The sequence below is a fragment of the Aethina tumida genome, chromosome 4 (genome assembly GCF_024364675.1).
Source record: "Aethina tumida isolate Nest 87 chromosome 4, icAetTumi1.1, whole genome shotgun sequence".
Lineage (NCBI taxonomy): Eukaryota > Metazoa > Arthropoda > Insecta > Coleoptera > Nitidulidae > Aethina > Aethina tumida.
Window position 1 is genome coordinate 28,567,647 of NC_065438.1, and position 18,729 is coordinate 28,586,375.

Consider the following 18,729-nt stretch of genomic DNA (forward strand, 5'->3'; position numbering starts at 1 on the left):
ATTTAAACTTTCTTTCTTAAATTATTACACAATTTTATTGAAACTGTTGAAAGAAGTATTTAAAACTTAGTCATTAAAAACTTAAAATTAAAATAGTTCATGGAAAAAAATATTTTATATTCCCATCTGTGCTTATTGTAATATTACAATATCTCAATTCTCTGTCAAATGGTTTAAATAATGTTATATAGTTCTTTTTCTTTGTCAAAACTTTTTTTAATGTCTCGAGAATAATAAATTTTAGTTTATTATTTGCCAATTTTAGACATTATTAAATATGCATTTTGTGAATATAAGCAAATTTAGGTTACTAAAAATTGTATTACTTTTTCTTGTTTATTTATAAGAGAATTTGTAAGCATAATCTCTGTGGATATTGAGTTTAAACAGTAATATAAATGAAAAAAAAAAAAAAAAAAATAATTGTGGCTTGTGTATATTTCTATATAAATCTTCATATCTTTGTCAATATTTTAGATTAATTAATAAAGTTTATACTGTCACATAAATATAAATCAAGAAAACATTATTTTGGAGTTCATTTTACTTAAAAAATTAAATAGTTGTTTTTTTTTACATACGCATGTTTTGTGCTATTAAACTTAATGGAAATTATAGAATTGTCAAGGTAACATTCTTTATGTTGTCTATACGACAAATAAAAGTAAAACTTAATTGTGTAAATTTTGTAAAAATGTGAAGCGTTATAGACTAAAAACTATTGAAAAGGTTAAATTAACTAGAACTTACTCTTTATTTTCTTATTGGTACTTTTCAAAACTTGAATTCTATAGAATTTTATTAAAAAGTGTTTTGTTTTTGTAATTATTGATAATTATAATAAATTACTTAAAAAGTATTATTAAAAAAGGTCCAATTACACTAAAGATGGTAAATAATTATTGTAGGAGCATTGCAAACTATTTAAAAATGAATACTGTCACATAAGTAAAATTAAAAAAATAGTACTTTCTTGAGTTTATTCTGTAATTAAAAGTTGTTTTACTTTAGCACATTATAAGAAATGTTTTGTGACGTTAAACTCTATGGAAATTGAAGAATTGCTCAAACAACATTATTTACATTTTCAATACAATAAGTTTTTACAGTGCTTATTGTTACTTTTGTAAATCTAGTTTCTGTAATAGTCTATTAACAACTATGGCAAATTTCTTTAAGTGTATGATTACAAATGATGCAGAAACAATAAAAATGGTAAATAATTTGTATATACACTACCAGTATTGTTATTATATTTTTTATTAAAACATATGAAAATAAAAATATGTTTTAGCTTCTTGTGGCCATTAAATATTGTATTTTTCCTCGTCAAATATTTTTGATACTGTTGAAACAACAATTTTGTTTGCTTCTTTATATACTAAGTAGTAAACTATTAGTGTAAAAAAGTTAAATCAAACCTAAATTATTTCTAAAAATAATTAGAATTTACATCGATAAATATTGCATTTGGTAGTGAAAAGATTCATATGCTCTGTATTTATTTATACGTGCACTTGTATCCACAATTAATTTGAATTAATACTTAGTTAATAATTTTTCAAGGAACATAACATAAGCTGACATTTACATTTAGCTTTTAATTTTATAAAAAACACCTACATCCAACACCTGCTTGTAATATGCAATGCGATAATCTAAATAAACTTAATTCAGAACCGTAATTGTTAAATCCCACAACGCGGAATATCAACTTGTTCAACGGCGCAGAGTTTTATTGGTCGTGGTCATTTGCAAACTTAATTCCGTTTACTTAGCTGGAAAGTATGTAAGAATGATTTCAATTTGTTTCAGTGGAGAACAATTAAAAAGTTGTAAAAGTCGGAGCGACAAACTCTCAACTACGTTAGGATTTTTATTGGTACCTAAGGTTTATTGAGACACTAAAATTCTCCTGTATCTTACAAGATTATTTAAACTAATCCAGTACGTACTTACAAAAAAAGAAACAACCTTAAATTATTCCACCCAGATTTAGCACGGTATTATTACAAGAGCATTCACTCCGCTTACATTTGATTTCATATCATCGCGCACATATTAATTTAACAGTTGAAACAATCATTGACCTTCCCGATCATAATGATAAGGAACCATTTTTCTTTGTTCCAGTTGTAACGTATACACAGTTAGAGATTTCGGGAGGGAAGAACTGTTACGGTTGCGTGTGAACGGGGTGGTCCTGTAGTGTCCTTATCGCGTGGAGATCTGCCCCGCAGGACACCACTTCGGTTATGCAATTTGGGGTTTATTGCAAAGGCTCTGCTGTGGTCGCACTACCAGACGCTCTCGATGAGAACTTATGTGCCGACGGGGTGACGGAAAAAATGTATTATTTATTTTAGTTTTTCTACGACAATCACTAGAAGAAGTCTTCTTAAAAACAGATTAACAACCTGATTTATCAAAAACAAGTTTTTTATATTATACTATAGTTTAGTGATTATTCAAATGAAGTTGTCAAAGCGGCCTTTATATCTTTTAATAGTTATAATGAAAATTACTTCAAGTACTTTATCTTAATAAAATCTGGGTAATTTATATGAAAATGAGACTAGTTACCTCCACTTTTTCTTATAATCACTTACTTTTTTAATGAAATTGAAACTATTTAAAATTGTACAAATGAAATCTATTTTACCTGTTCTTAAAAGTAGTTTATACATTAAATGAACATGAATTGAATGAAATGTCTACAGATTTAATTACTAAAATATATTAGTCACTTCAATAATTATTTAAAATAGAAATACATTTTGGAATACATCACACATAAACTTCTTTATATATTTTTTATTTCATTTCAAAACAATTTTATTTTTAAATATATAGTGATTATTTCCCTATCAAACCAATATATTAAAAATTATTGTATATAGTAAACTTGTTTCCATCTAAATAAATACAGAGATACGCTAAGTTGTTCGTATATTTAGAGATTTGCTCCTTTATCTATGATTTGTAAGGAATAAAAACGTGAAAAGCCATTGTTACATCAATCGAAAGTCTTTAGCGCGTTAGATAAGACGAAAGTAAGGGGTAAGAAGTGCAGAAAATAATGGGAATAGTGAGATAAGAGCAATAATTGCAGTGGAAACTAATTCGTACTAATTGTGGTCAGTTAACTTCCTCATCCTTATCTCCTGGTTTACACACTGTCGACGTTTAAGGCACTATATTGATAGGGGTGATATTCTGAGGAAAAATAATATATGAATATTGCGTATAAAATATACGTATACTACTAAAGAAATTTTGTATTACAATTTTTATTATGATTTCAGGTTCGTTTGTAATATAATTTAATAAAATTATTTAATTTTTATTTATAATATAATTTTAATAAAGATTAAGTATGTTTCTACTATATGAAATAAAATTTTGAACTCCGTGGATAAAATAATAGATAACTAATAGTTCAAAGAAAATAATTATTTAACATTCATTTGATATATAATTTAAAAAAAAAAACTCAACTATATTTCTATTGTATATAATAGTAAGGAGTTTTGATCTCTGAAGATAAAATAATATTGTGGATAAGTCGTTAAAGTTCAAAAAATAAAATTTCATAATATTTATAAATATAATATAATTTAAAAAAAAGATTAACTATGTTTCTTAACTGTTTTGAATTTGAAATTTTAAAATACCTGCTTATTGCATTTAACAAAATGGTTTGTTTTCTAATTCGTCCTGACGTAATATCAAATTAATTGTGGAAATGAGTAATACTAAAGTGACATTTATAGTTTGAAATAATTTATATCCAATGTAAAGCCCGCTGCGATTATAAGCTTCCACTCTATGAATATAAATTATGTAATTTATCTTTCTAGCAAACGCTAAATAATCATTTTTGTAGTTATTGAATCAATTAATGCCTTTCATAAATTCCAATGTAAGTATTTATAACTGCAAGAAATAACTGCAAGAAATAACTGCAGTTTTATGTCAAATTGTATATCAAAAGTTTTTTTATTTATATCAAATATTTTAAAATTTCTTTCTACATATTTTAGGGTAGTTTGAGTGCACTATATTCGAAAATATTTTTTTATTCGGAATATTTGTGACATTCATCATGATAATGGTAATTTATTATGTGAAACCCAGAATGAATAGTCCAATTAGAAAGTAAATTACATATATAGTGGTACCTAAATTGTTTCCACAGAAAGAAAAACACACAGTGGATGAAATTCCAAAATTATGCGGTTCTTTTACTATTTTCAGTTTCTTCTACTTTTTGAATTCATCAATTCATTCAACAAATAAACAAAGCCAATATTAAAAGATTTACACTTTTACTTTATTCAAGGCCAGATGAAAAATGAAAATATCATAAAAGGAAATAGAAGGAGCTGGTATATAAGATTCGTCTCAATCGACATTTTCGTTGATTCTGAAAATTTGTATTTTACTAAATATAAAACTTTTTTAAAAACATAAATAAAACAGATGACTTACGCCCCCTAGTTATCAACGAAGATAATGTATTTTATCCCGAAATTTACCAGAAATATCACTATATCTTAGCTAAAAATAAATTAATATATTTAGAATTAGATATTTTTGGAAAGCTCAATTATTTTAAAGTATATAGATTCCGCTTAAATAAAAATGTATGTAAAAATATTATCTCGAAAATTTAAAGAGATACAATTGTTAATGTTTTGTTTGTTATAATAAGTAAAAGAAAGTCCGCTTGCAAGTTTTCATTGTTTGTCAACTAATAAAAAAACAGTCAAATTAGCAAATTTGGTACACCCTACTGAAAAAATGTATGTATGTATATATTAATAATATAACCTAGTCCTTTACCCGAGCCCAAACAAATATAGGTGGGGTAGCAACGAGTTTAATGAGCTCAATGAAATAAAGAAACCACCATTCAATAAAAAGCGCACATGCAAATATAAAGTGTAACGCGTCGACACATATTTGAATAACCCCCCGGGTGGCGGCAATGGCATTTGCATAGAGCTGGTAAAAGTGCGTAACATTGTGCATTATTCAGCATGATCTTTATTGGCTAATAAATCCGTTTCGCCACGCCAGATCAGTCTTTGTCACTCAGAGGAATCAAAGCGTTCGCGGGGCCCGACCACAGACCGTGGCTGCATCGAGCTTTCACACTCACCTCGTAAAGGAGATCGTAAAATTTTATTACGCAAGGGTTAGGTTATTGAATATGCGAAAAAACTGTCACAACACTGAGTTGCTTATTTATGCCGTGAGAATCGCTTTATTTTGGATGAGTTCATCGCGTGGTCGTGTTCTATATAAAAGCAAATGATTCGGATAATTGAGCAATATACTGTGTATGTTGGTCACTTTGACTCGGATAGTTCTAAAAATTAAGTACTACGTCCATGTTTTATTTTACTTTACTAGTTTCATAAATAAATGTTCAACATTTTAAAACAAAATATATATTTAGTTCCAGCACAATTGAAAAAACTTATCTTCATATCATAAATATTTTTTAATATTTAAATAAGCAAACTTCATTTTATCAAATTTTAAATAATTGTTCAAATATTTGTTTCCATGTCATTACAAACTTGTTCGAAATGTCTTTGAATTTGTTGACTTTTTATAATGTTAAAGTATATTTAAGTCAAGAAACCGGAGGGTTTCTAATTTTCTAAGAATTTGTGTTGAAATATTTTTCTTATTCTGATAAATATGAGTCATCATCACCTATCTATTGAAATTAAAAGTTTTTTTCTGCCACAAAGAACATTTCACATATTACATTATTTTTCGAAATATTTGAAGATTTCGGGACTTCTAAATTATGGAAAATAATTTTTAACTCTTCAGATAATTGTCTAATAGATTTACTTACTTTTGTTTTTCTTTTGAACTTAAACATTATCCGTATTTTTTTAATAAACTTTGATTCAAATCAGTAAAATTAATATCATGTGTTTACAATCAAACTGATTTATTGGATTTGAACTAATCGATATTACATGAAGAAATAATTCATTTTAAAAAGTTAATTTGGTGCGCAAATTATCCATTTCTTCTATCACTGGAAAGTACATACTTAAATATGTTGTATATTATTATTTATTGAAAATAGGTATAACAAACAACTTAATAAATTATTTCACAGATAATTTAAAAATAATAAGACTATAAAATGAGGTTAGAATCTTAAAAAAAAAATGGAATATATTATTAATAATATCTCTATTGAGATGTGCATAGTTTTCTCAGAGATACGCAGATTGGATGTATTATATGAACTATTCAAGATTCAGAATGAATCTAACTTTATCACTAATCGATATGCAAATTATCCGAGTCTGTGTTGATCTTTTTCTTCTGAAAAATATGCTTAAAACATATATTTCATAAACAATTTATCATTATTAAATGATTTTAGTTTTAATAGAGGAAGGGAAGAAAGTACTATATTATTAATATATTTTATGCAATATCTAAAGAAAATTGTCGATGTTTGTGCCCCTTCATATATACATTTATATCATAAATTATTTTACCCACAGTAATCCGATATTACCATCAATGTACCATATGCAAAAATAAACCATATAAAGAATGAATATTTAAATTATTTTTATAACAGTCAGAATAATAGGAAACCGTTTATAATAAAATTAAATTTGAATATGATGCTCAAATACTAAAAATTTTTATTATTTCAATTACAATGGCTCAATTATACTCTAGCTGGAGTCATAAAAATACTATAAATCAAGATGTATTTTAAAATAAGTATTTTCACCCCTTTTAATTCTCTATTCAATTTGAATTAAAATTAACTGCTCTAGAAATTCTATCAGGTCACATATCATTATTTCAAATAATAAATCTAAAAGTATAATATATGGGTATATAGAAGATAGTAAGGTTACATGAAATCATGTCAGCAAATTTTACTAAAAAATATAATAAATAATAATTATATGTACATTATCGCTCATATGTAGAGCAACTTTGCTTTAATACAAGTGTACGTTTAAATATCCATATTATTGTCAGTTATGCAGTATGTTTCATAAAAACGATACAGCAATATAATGGTTTATTAGTGGGTTTAGTTAGGTACTTATTAATATTTGAAAAAGGGTAAAAAGTAGAGCAACAATAGAATAAAAGAACATTACGTACATTTAGCCTTCTTTTCCCGTTCACCATTCCATATAACTTTACTACAATTTGTTGTTTAATTTGTATTATAAATGGTCATATCTAGGCATTTTAGCTTTAAGGAACGAAGTCGGACACAGAAATAAATTTTAAAATCAATTGTATTGAATATAGTGTTTAGTTACTTATGAATCCAGCCCGAAATAAAATGTTGTATAAAATTATGTAAATAAAGATATCCGTATATAAATTGAGGTACGAAATGTTTAGACACTTATTAATCATAAAATTAATTTAAATTAAAAAGAATTGTTCTTTTAATAAAATGATTAAGTTTTTTAATTTGTTGCTCTACATATCAGCGATAGTGTATATGAAATCAAATATAAGCTTTCAAACTTAAGGCATATTATTTATTTATTAAAATATATTAATTATTTTTAATTTTTTCGATGGTATATAGTTTTATATATAATTGTATATATGTAATTTTAATTTCATTATTTTTTTCCAGTTACCACTACTGTAAAATGGACTATTTTAAAGCCACTACAATAATACAAAGTAATATAGAATTGAAATAAGTCTATATTCAGTTATTTATAACCTATCAGATGTTCACTTTATAAGTTAAATATTATAGAGACTAAATTTTTAATAATATAATATGAGATGGGTCATGCAAAAGGTTATGTATAACATAATTGAGCTTTGTTCGTGACAAAATAATTAGTGATGTTGGAGCTTTTATAGTTACATGATTTACCTAAGTGGATAGTTTATATTAATAACAATCATCAAACCATAGGCGATTCAGAAATTTTAATTAATTTTTGACATAGTTCTTTTATCGTATGTTTGTTAATTTTTTCAGATCGAAATAACATGTTTTCAAGAGTATAACAGAATAATGGTAGGTTAAGTAAACGTTAACTCCAGACAATCATATCATGAGGGACGTCTGGTAACGTACACCTTGTCATTTTGTATTCCATTCGGTCGGGGGCGTAAGCCATGTGACCTTTTCATCTCTATTATCAATCTAATTTGAAAATTGTTACACAATCGTTTTTACGTGACAATGATTCAAATTGAGTTATCATGCATGAAGGGGTTACTTTTGAATATGAAATGAACGAACCCCTTGGACATCAGCTTGCGGCAAGATGTTCACAAAATGTTGAATTTTGTTTTAAAAACAATTTTACAAGAAAAATTTAGAACGTTTCTTCTTCTAGTAGTTCATCATAATAATATCATTATACCCGTAAATCTATTCACATTTGTAACAAAACGGTGACTTTATCACTTTAAAAATCAAAAAAGTACCCATTGTCCCTATGAAGTCTACAACTAACTCGAATGTGGATAGATGATTTTCAAGATAACGTCAGTATTGTTCGATGCCATACGGTTCCCGCAAATCACAATAAATTTGTCACAATTTTAATACAGATACAGAATAATGGCTACTTGTAGTGCGTTAAGTGGCACCTATCGACGGGGTGCACCTCACTATTTGCAACGGCCGTTTTTGTGGGCTAATATAATACTAAGTGGTTTATACGATTGTATCCTGAAACAGCTTTTTCAATCGTTTGATATATGCAGCTGGGTACTTGAGAAAATCTAAATTTTTCATGGATTTATCGTAATTGGTCACATATATTTTATTCAAAAACTACATAATAGACCGCAACCAATGTACCAAATGTTATCAAAAACGTTTTGTGCAAATCTCATACAATATCTATCTGTCTATTTTAATATTTTTCTTTCTAATTAACTTTTAATTAAAAATAAGACTATAACTGTGTAAATACATCTTATTAAAATAACTAATAAAATGAACTAGACTATAGTCAAGAAATATAGTGCATAAAGTACACCTGCAAAGTACTTCGTTTATTGCCAACAAACATATTTTCTAGCACCTGCATTTCAAATTAGAAGAAACGTCATTCGTTTTATGTGGACGGCTATTTTGAACATTTACAGTGATTCACATTCCTTTATTAAGGGAACATCACCACAGAAATCGAGTATTAAACAGATATGCATACATAACATGTTGTTAGAATGAAATTAAATAATATAATGTTTTGAAACAGACATTGTAACTTCTAGTACTACTCTAACTTATAATATTTTCATAGAAAAATGCAAAATATAGAATTTTATAATGACCACTCATAGTATCTGTTACTATATTGAGTCCTTCTAATTATTCCCACAATCACCCTCGCAACAAACATCAGAATTGTTTTGTATCTGTCAAAAAACAATTGTACAATCGCCCATGGTCAATGAAAAAAATCCCTTGGACAGTGTATCGCGCCGTAGGAGATCGGCATATGCTGCCGGTCCGCAGTTTAAAGTTTCCACCCTTGCAATGTGCCGCAAGTTAAAACCACCCTTATCGATAGCGGACATACTGACGGGAAGTAGACTGTTACACAGCCACCCTTAATAAGGATAATGGACAAACTACTGTAATGATTTACTTTTGTTTTTTGAAGTGTCATAGACAATGGGTAACACTAAACCACTGTTTAGGATAATGTGCAATAAATAAAAGACATTTTGGTTCGTGGGAATATCATTTAAGCTTTGATGTTACATTGTTTTGATCATTTTATGGCTATTATGAATTTATTGTTGCGCTTTGTATTGTGTTACAATTGCAATTATTTTCTTGATTGGGTAGTACAATCGGCTGCGTGAAGGGTGTAGAAGGTTACAGTGAATATGCAGGAGATACTTAGTATTTATAGGTATTTATTATTAATTGATTTCAAAGATTTATTGACAATAACTCATTGTGAATGAATTCTCGTAAAATACGGGTTTACTTTTGTACAAAAATATACGGGATATATCATTTCTAAAAACGTAGAGGCACATCTAATACCTCCTTCAAGTTTTGTGATAAAGTAATCAAAAAGTACAAATTGATGTGTTCAACATTGGTTAAGTGTAATATAGAAAAATTCTGAAATTCAGAAAATTAAAATCTTTCGAATCCGTGTACTGTAATTGTTTGAAAACAATCTCTTTTTCATACTGGAGGACACATAAAAGTTATACATCACCCAAAATCTTCAGTTGTACTGCTTTTTAAACAACTACACATTTTTTTGTTATTTTTACATAAATGATTTTTTTTGCTAAACAAAATTGAACATGTCTCTCGGATATAGAATAGGTTTTTAGAGACCAGTCCATAAGAATTTCCGTTAGTAGAAATGGCACTAAATTTTTACTAACTGTCAGGCATGCTACAGGAGTCAGAATATCATTAGCTACAATCAGAACAAATACAGACACGTTGTTCATCGAGTTGAATCGACTCCAATACAGTTTTGGAATTATGTTCTTTTCTCAGATGAGACTTGTTTAAACAGCAATAGCTGCCGAATTCGTGTTTGGCGCGAAATATTAAGAGCTGCACAATTATCTCAAGAGCTATTCATTCTCGAAGAAATTCTCCTAGAACTCTCCAGGAGCTAGTGGTTGCTGCAAGAGAACAATGGGATAATCTCCCCAGGATGCAACTGATCGCCTTGTTAATAGCATCAGGGAGCGAATACAAGGTTGCATCGTAGCCCAAGGTAGAAATACATTGTATTAAATGGTTATACATTGTTTTCAATAAAATATAAAATTTTCTTTTTAATATTTTTTTTATTTTAAAACAACTGTATTTGATATTTTGCATAAAAACATCTTCTAAATAAATAAATTTCCCTGTAGAGTTATCTTATAAATAAAGTATGTTCTATAATTTAATAATAAAGAATATTTTAGGTGATACATAACTTTTGAAATTATGTGTCTTAGTGATATTCTGAAAAATATTAAAAAAGAAATTTGTTGAACCAATTTTATATTATTTAAAAATGTGCATACATGTAAATAAATTAACAAACATTAATCATATAAAGCCTAAGTAATTAATTTAATTGTAACACAAATGGAAGATCTTTAAGGGCAGAACGTTGTTCTAAAAATAATGTACTTGGAGTAAATATTATATTTAAATTCTTAATAATTTTACAAATTATTTTGCACTTTTCGTAGTATTTTTGTAAATGAATATATTTTAATAACAATAATATTAATTCTGAAGAAATAAATCGTTTAACTACTGAGAGTAATATATGCAACCACATTACATTCAAATGGTGATGTGAAATTGAGAAGTTAATGTAGATAACCCCAAATACAAATGCGTAATCCGGGTTGTCTATGTATTTTTTATAATACGCTTGCGTGGCTAGTGAATATTGCGTGATTATTTTTATATTTAAATTTTTTTCAAATATGTGAACTGCTGATATTAATTTGTTATTTATTACTAAGGTAATGTGATTTTCAATAGTAGTAATTTGTCATACTTTTTTATTATTTGACAATGTCATATAATAATGCTTTAATCAATATTTACAATAAACAAATTATACTACTCAAAATATTGTAATTACAAATGACATTTATATAAATCTAACTAATCAATATAACTCTAATATAATAATAACACTGTTAGTATTTTTAATATCTTCGTATATATTTCGTTTAAAATACTAACCTCATTTTTATGGTACATCCTATTATTTTTAAATTCTAATTTAATTGATGATTGTCTTTTGAATAAGTTTTAAGTTTAAATATAAATTTTCCAGTGGTAGAAACAATGAACGGAGACTTGGATAATTTGCGGATTGATTCAATTTTTCAAAATGATTTATTTTCTCAAGCATATTCGACCAATTCAAATCAAGTGAGTGAACAAAGTCAGATTGATTCCGAATTTCTTAAATGTTTCACAACAGAAAAAATTACCACGTCACCCATGGTGGACTTTCGACGCATTCATCAATCAACACATGATATTAGTATCAAACAAAATATTGAAGAAAAATATTTAAAACAAAGTTTATCAAAAAAATTAAGAACAATATTTAAGTCTAAAGATAAAATAAAAACAAGTAAATCTATTAAACGTCGATTATCTGAAAAATTAAAAATTATTATTCGTAATTTAGAAGCTAGTGAAACGGAATCCTCAGTTGAACTTCCTGATGTATCGTTTCACGTTCCTGTTGAAAATGCTACTATTCCTATTTTCGACACAAAAACAACTTTAGACTTTAATATGATATGTTATGATGATTCACATATCCGAATTACAGATATGAAAAATATGTCAAGTCCAATTGATAGAAGAGTGGAATATCCTGGTTGTAACATGAACTATAATGACAATACCGCTCCTCAATTTCCAAGTTCAAACATAAGACCTCAATCTCTGAATAAAAGATTAAAATGTTTGAAAAAGTGTTCACATGGTAAAAATCTTTGTAAACTAAAATCTAGTAATTATTTGGATATATCTTTAGAAGAAAACTATAGGAATATTTATGATATTATAAAAAGTACTCTTGAAGAAAATGTTGTGATAGAATCTTCCTCGAGTTCTCAAAAAACATTACTTACATCTAATTATAATAATAATTCAAGACCAATTGATAGAAGAGTGAAATCTCATGAGTGTAATATGAATTATAATGATAATACTGCGCCTCAACTTCCGATAACTAGCAGTCCTCAAACTGTTTATAAAAGATTTGAAAAGTGTCCACACAATAAAAATTTTTCTAAACTAAAATGTAATGATTATATGGATATATCTTTAGAAGAAAACTCTATGAATATTTATCATATTATAAAAAGTACTCTTGATGAAAATGTTGTGATACAATCTTCCCCGAGTTCTCAAGAAACATTACTTACATCACATTATAATTATAATTCAAGATCAATTGACAGAAAAGTGGAATCCCTTGAGTTTAACATGAACTATAATGTAAATCCCGCTCATCAACTTCCAAGCACATACATAAGACCTCAATCTGTTTATAAAAGATTAAAAAATTTGGAAGAGTATACACACAATAAATATCTTTCTAAACTAAAATATAATGATCATATGGATACATCTTTAGAAGAAAACTCTACGAATATTTATGATATTATAAAAAGTACTCTTGAAGAAAATGTTATGACTCACTCATCCACAAGTTACCACGAAACATTACTTACATCTAATTATAATAATCATTTAAGACCAATTGATGGAAGCGTGTATTCTCTTAACACGAACTTTAATGACAATACAACTCTTCAATTTCCGAGCTCAAGGATAGATTCACAATTTGTTTATAAAACATTAGAAAGTTTGGAAGACTGCCATTACAGTAAACATATTTCTAAACTAAAATGTAATAATAATTCAGATATATCTTTAAAAGAAAACTCTAGAAATATTTATAACATTATAAAAACTACCCTTGAAGAAAATGTTATGATACACTCACCTCCGAGTTCCCGAGAAATATTACCAAACGAATCGGTAGTGTGCCAACCATATAGTATCATTCAAAATGCTGGCGATGTAAATATCAATATAGACAAATCATCGAATTATGAAAATAATTTAATCACTGAAGTTCAGGAAAACGAAATTCTAAATCTTATAGAATGTCAAGAATACCCTTTAATAAAAGAGAATAACTCAAAATACAATTCTACTCAAACATTAAGCATATTCGAGGAAACAATTGAACCTAAACAGAACAGTAACGCTTTACAACAAGATAATACAAATGTTATGAGTGAATGCCAAATTTCAACAGATATCATAAATACAAACAATGTTTCTGATGGAAATCAAAAAGAAATTAACAAAGAAGAGTATACAGATTGTACTATTGAAATTAGCAGTTCATTAAAATATAATAATGACGTTAATAATATATTGAACTTAGTAAATTCAAGTACAATAAATGGAAATACACAATGTGCAAGACGAAATAATGAATCCATTTCAGAATTATTATCCTCTATTGATTCAGATATTAAACAATCTACTTGTTTAATAAATAAATTATTTGAAAGAAATGATGTTGTGGGAGATATGAATAAAAACTCTATTCAAAGTTTGAATTCTTTAGAGATCAATACCACAAATGGGAACTCGCTATCTACACGACAAAGTGATGAATCGACTTTAGAATGCACTGAAAAAAATGAATCTTTCGAAAATTATAACGCCACAAACAAGCTAGAATGTACAAATAGTTTTGAAATATCACAAAATATGGGGAATTTAAAAAATAATTCTGTTCAAGATTTAGAAAAATGTTACGATTTTGTTGAAGCTTCTCCTAAAAATATAATAAACATTATAGATGACATTTTTGGAATGAGTACACAAAATAATACGCAATCTAAACCACTAAGTAAATGTACTAAAAAGGATGCTGTGAATAATGCTGAAATGGAGACTTTTGAATTATCCGAAAATATAGGCGTGGTAATAGAAAACTCTATTAGGAGTTCGAAAGATAAAGATAAGAATCTTCCAGAAGAACTGTCTTCTTCTAATAATTTATTACAAATATTCGATGATATTTTCAAGAAGAATGTCACAGGAGAGAATACAGAAGTAACTCAACAAAGTGTGTTGTCTTCACCAGAATTATACACGTCGAGTAGTCTAGAACCTAAACAAAATGTTTCTGATTTTGTTGATATAATACTTCAATCGGAAAGAGTCGATGTTCATCAACGAATGCTCAAATATCTCGAATCAGAATCTGTGCCAATATTGGATATTGTTCGTAAAGTATTTAGTGAAAAAGATTTTAGGATAATTCATGATCTAAGTGAAAAAACACAATTACCAGCCAAACATGTATCCATAAATAAACAAGTTAAACAAATTGTAAAGGGAAATACAAGAATATTTACAATGCGAAAATTGCAAAGGAAAAATGAAGTATTTAATTTGGAAAATCGAAAAAGCCATGATTTGGACATAATATTTTCACAAATTACCCAACAACACACAAAATTTAATGACGTAGAATTAGATACTGTCGAATATACTAGTTCTTTTGATATATTTGAAGAATATGAACTACCAATGTTTGGTGGTGATTCGGAAACTTGCCACAGTTTAAGAAATGCTTTAATTTATATCTTGGATAACAAAAGTATTTGTTATGATCCCGAAAAAGAAGGTGTTGTTAAAGATGTTAGTCGAATTTATGTGATTAGAAAAATTGAAGAAATATTTATAAAAGTTCTTAATTGTTTTGATAACAACCGAATGCCAACTTTAAAATACAGACATGCGTGTTGGGACAATTGTGTCTTTTTAAATGGAAGGTATGCAGTGTTTTACTTGAGTAAAATATCTAAATATTTATATATGTATATATTTATAGGTATCAATTCAAGTCAAAAATTAAAAAATTTAATATCGTAAATTTTGCCCATAACTGTAGTAAGAAGAAATTTTGTTTAATGCTTTTCCTTTTTGATAAAATAAGAAAATTAATGATTATGAACACAAAGTTGACGAAAAGGTAAATATCTTAAATAATCAATTTCCCTCATAGATATATATGTAACTTATATTAATGTGACTTATTTTCAGAGAAATATATTACCAAATTAAGTCATATGTACGAAACCAAAGTATTATTGACAACACATTAAAAAATATCAGTAATATATTGGATGTCGGTTTATGGGACTTAAACATATTAGCACAGAGAGGACTTGTATACGGTAATATGCACCTTAAATTATCTTCAGGAGAAATAATTAATTGCAATGTTCCTGGTATGTACAAGTTTATGAATCTTTTAAATGTAATTTTTAAATAATTACATATTTTAGGTACTGCAATACCAATGGATATCAATGATATCATAAAAATAAAGACTGCTGCATATTTTATTCTAGTGGTAGAAAAAGAAAGTGTTTTTCATAAACTTATTGAAGAAGATTTTCCTAATACTTTAGCAATACCTTTTGTTTTAATCACGGTAAGTTTTAATTATTTAAACTCAGTCTCAAAAGTCTTGTACCACTATGTAAATGAGTATTTACTTGTTTGAATTTAATTTCAAGCAGTGTATACCTTATACTGTACTTGTGTTAAGAAAATTGAAAGTCGGCAAAAAGCAAACGATTTAATTTTTTTCACAATTTTAATGAAAATAAGCATCTATTTGTATAACGCTATATCCATTAACTAATGGAAACCTTTACAAATATTCTTTCTTTGCGGGAACAAACGGGTTCCGTATAATAATAAATAATAATAAAGTAGACCCCGAAGCGGAAGTTCTAGGGTGCCACACAGACAAAATAGGTTAGCAGCCTACGGTGTCATTATTAGGCTACAAAGCACCAACTCTGTTCAAATGCAACTTTCAGAAGAAGGATTACTGCTAGTGGATTACGACTTTCAAGCCCTAGGCTTAGATACGCAACATCAAGAGGCCCATTTTCATCAAAATTGGCTTTCACCTTAATGGTAAAGAGTTTTTGAATTCGAATCCAGAGAGAAAGTGGGCGTAACAACGACTTTTCTGCCAGTGCGTCCATATGTGGATGGGTAGGACTGGAAAAGTGATGCTTTGGTACATGTTCCTGTGATGACAATACTGGCCCACATCCAACCCACAGGCGATTTAGGACGTTTCTATAGAAAGAGAAATTGAAATAATGGAGTTGCCAACAGTTTCCTCAAATATAAGTCTTATATGGTATTAATTGTCTCAATTAATTCAGCGCCGTTTATCCATGAATATTCTAGACCTACAGTTGAGGAATGGAATAATATTCTTCAATAATTAGTGATAAGAGACATGCATAGACGTATAAGTACTTTACTATACAGCAAAGGATGGAAATACGAGGTGTAAAAATTAAATTTTTATCGTTTTTGATAAAAATATTCGTCGATGCTCAATTTTAGTGCTATTTCTTTTTACTTAATTATTCTCCATTTGGTAATTATTAAAACATTTTAAAAATCCTTTAAAGATATAAAGACAGATAATAGGTATAGGAAAATAATAACAAATTGTTGTTAATTTTAATTCAAATTATAGCGTGTTGCAAGATTTTTGAAACTAAATGTCTACGAAGTTATAACTGCTAAGAAATCATGGTTATTATTATATTACTATTACTTCACGATAAATAATTATTTCTTAAAACCACATTTATCCATTCTTAGCTCAGATTGCATTTTTATATTTAATTTAATTTATGACAATTCCATGTATACAATTTGTAAAAGTTTATTGTTTACTTAATTGTATTTCAATATTGACACAATATGTATCCGAGATTTAGTAAATTCATTCATTAGAAATTACGTCAAGTGACATCTTTAGATTCAAAGACAAAAATTAAGAAGAAAAAATGAAAACATTCATTGCACTCAAGTCATATAGCAAAGGAAAAATTTAATTGACTAGAAAAGTTTAAATATAAATAATCGTATAATTTATTAACAGATAACTTTTCTAATAGAAAAAGTGATTATCATTTGTATAATATGCAACAACTGAGTTATTCATTAAAAAAATTAAAATTGCTTCTATCCTAATTGTGAATTATGATATGTTTTTAAGAATTTTTATGAACGATGTGGAGTCATTGCTCTTTATTGTTATATTTTTTAAATTTTGATTAAATATTTATAGGGCAAAGGATATCCAAATTATAATACTCAATTATTTCTTAAAAAACTTTACACAGTAATGTCGGTTCCAGTATTTATTCTAGTAGATCCAGATCCATATGGAATTCATATTATGTTTACCTATAGATTTGGTTGCCGAGTAAGTGCACAATAAACTGTTTTCTAATTGGTTATTATTATTATTATAAAATATTTACGTTTTAGACTTCTGCTCACATATCTGAATATTTAACCATCACTAATGCTAAATGGCTTGGAGTGTTTCCCTCGGAAATAAGTAAAATGTCTATGTCTGCGGAAGAACTGAATAAAAAGGATAAAAATTTGATACAAGATTTACTGAAATACCCTCACCTATCAGAATATCCAAAGATGAGGGAGGAATTACAAATTTTATTGGATCACAATTATAAGGCAGAAATCGAAGGATTTGTTAATAATTTTAATTATTTCAGTAGAATTTATTTATTAGAAAAATTTATTGAGAAAGCTTTCATTTAAACTTAGTTTTAAAACCATTCATGTATTTTTATGGTATTTACTACACATTTTTAGTTATTTTTTCTAACATGTTATTTCTTTAATCAGTAATAATTTGTTAATAATTTTAATTACTTTAGAGAATTTATTTTTTAGAAAAATTTATTGACAAAGCATTCATTTAAATTTAATTTTGAAACATGCCTCTTTAATCAGATAATTTTATTTTCCCTTTAGGATTAATTTAAATATTTTATTATTTATGTCTTTTTTTTGGATAGTGTTACAAAATAAATAAACAAATTAGATTAGTGTGTAAACAACGAAATGTAATGCAACATTGTCACCAACTAAATAAATGTTAATGCAACAATCACAAGAGTACTATAAATATTTTCCCTTTACATTTCTAGAAAATAAAAATTGAAACCCAATCCAATACTCAATTTGATATTTTTTGTCATATTCGACCTTACGATGACGACACAGACACATCTTTTTTATCCATCTTCTTCGTGAGGAAACTTTCA

The 18,729-nt window shown here is 27.2% G+C and overlaps 1 protein-coding gene across 1 annotated transcript; it reads left to right on the forward strand.

The window, feature by feature from the left end:
- The first annotated feature begins 15,228 nt into the window (after window positions 1-15,228).
- Window positions 15,229-18,233, forward strand: LOC126265373 (meiotic recombination protein SPO11). Its single transcript, XM_049966602.1, has 6 exons — window positions 15,229-15,381; window positions 15,441-15,581; window positions 15,653-15,840; window positions 15,898-16,046; window positions 17,721-17,858; window positions 17,924-18,233. The coding sequence occupies exons 1-6, from the start codon at window positions 15,323-15,325 to the stop codon at window positions 18,218-18,220; spliced, it is 972 nt and encodes a 323-aa protein (XP_049822559.1). The 5' UTR covers window positions 15,229-15,322; the 3' UTR covers window positions 18,221-18,233.
- The last annotated feature ends 496 nt before the right edge of the window (window positions 18,234-18,729 follow it).

What these genes read in the sequence shown, in the direction of transcription:
- LOC126265373 (XM_049966602.1), top strand. Translation starts at nt 15,323, where the DNA reads ATGCCAACTTTAAAATACAGACATGCGTGTTGGGACAATTGTGTCTTT. An exon ending in AACACAAAGTTGACGAAAAG is followed by an intron (nt 15,582 to 15,652) that starts GTAAATATCTTA and finishes ACTTATTTTCAG; the next exon opens with AGAAATATATTACCAAATTA. An exon ending in TACCTTTTGTTTTAATCACG is followed by an intron (nt 16,047 to 17,720) that starts GTAAGTTTTAAT and finishes AAATATTTATAG; the next exon opens with GGCAAAGGATATCCAAATTA.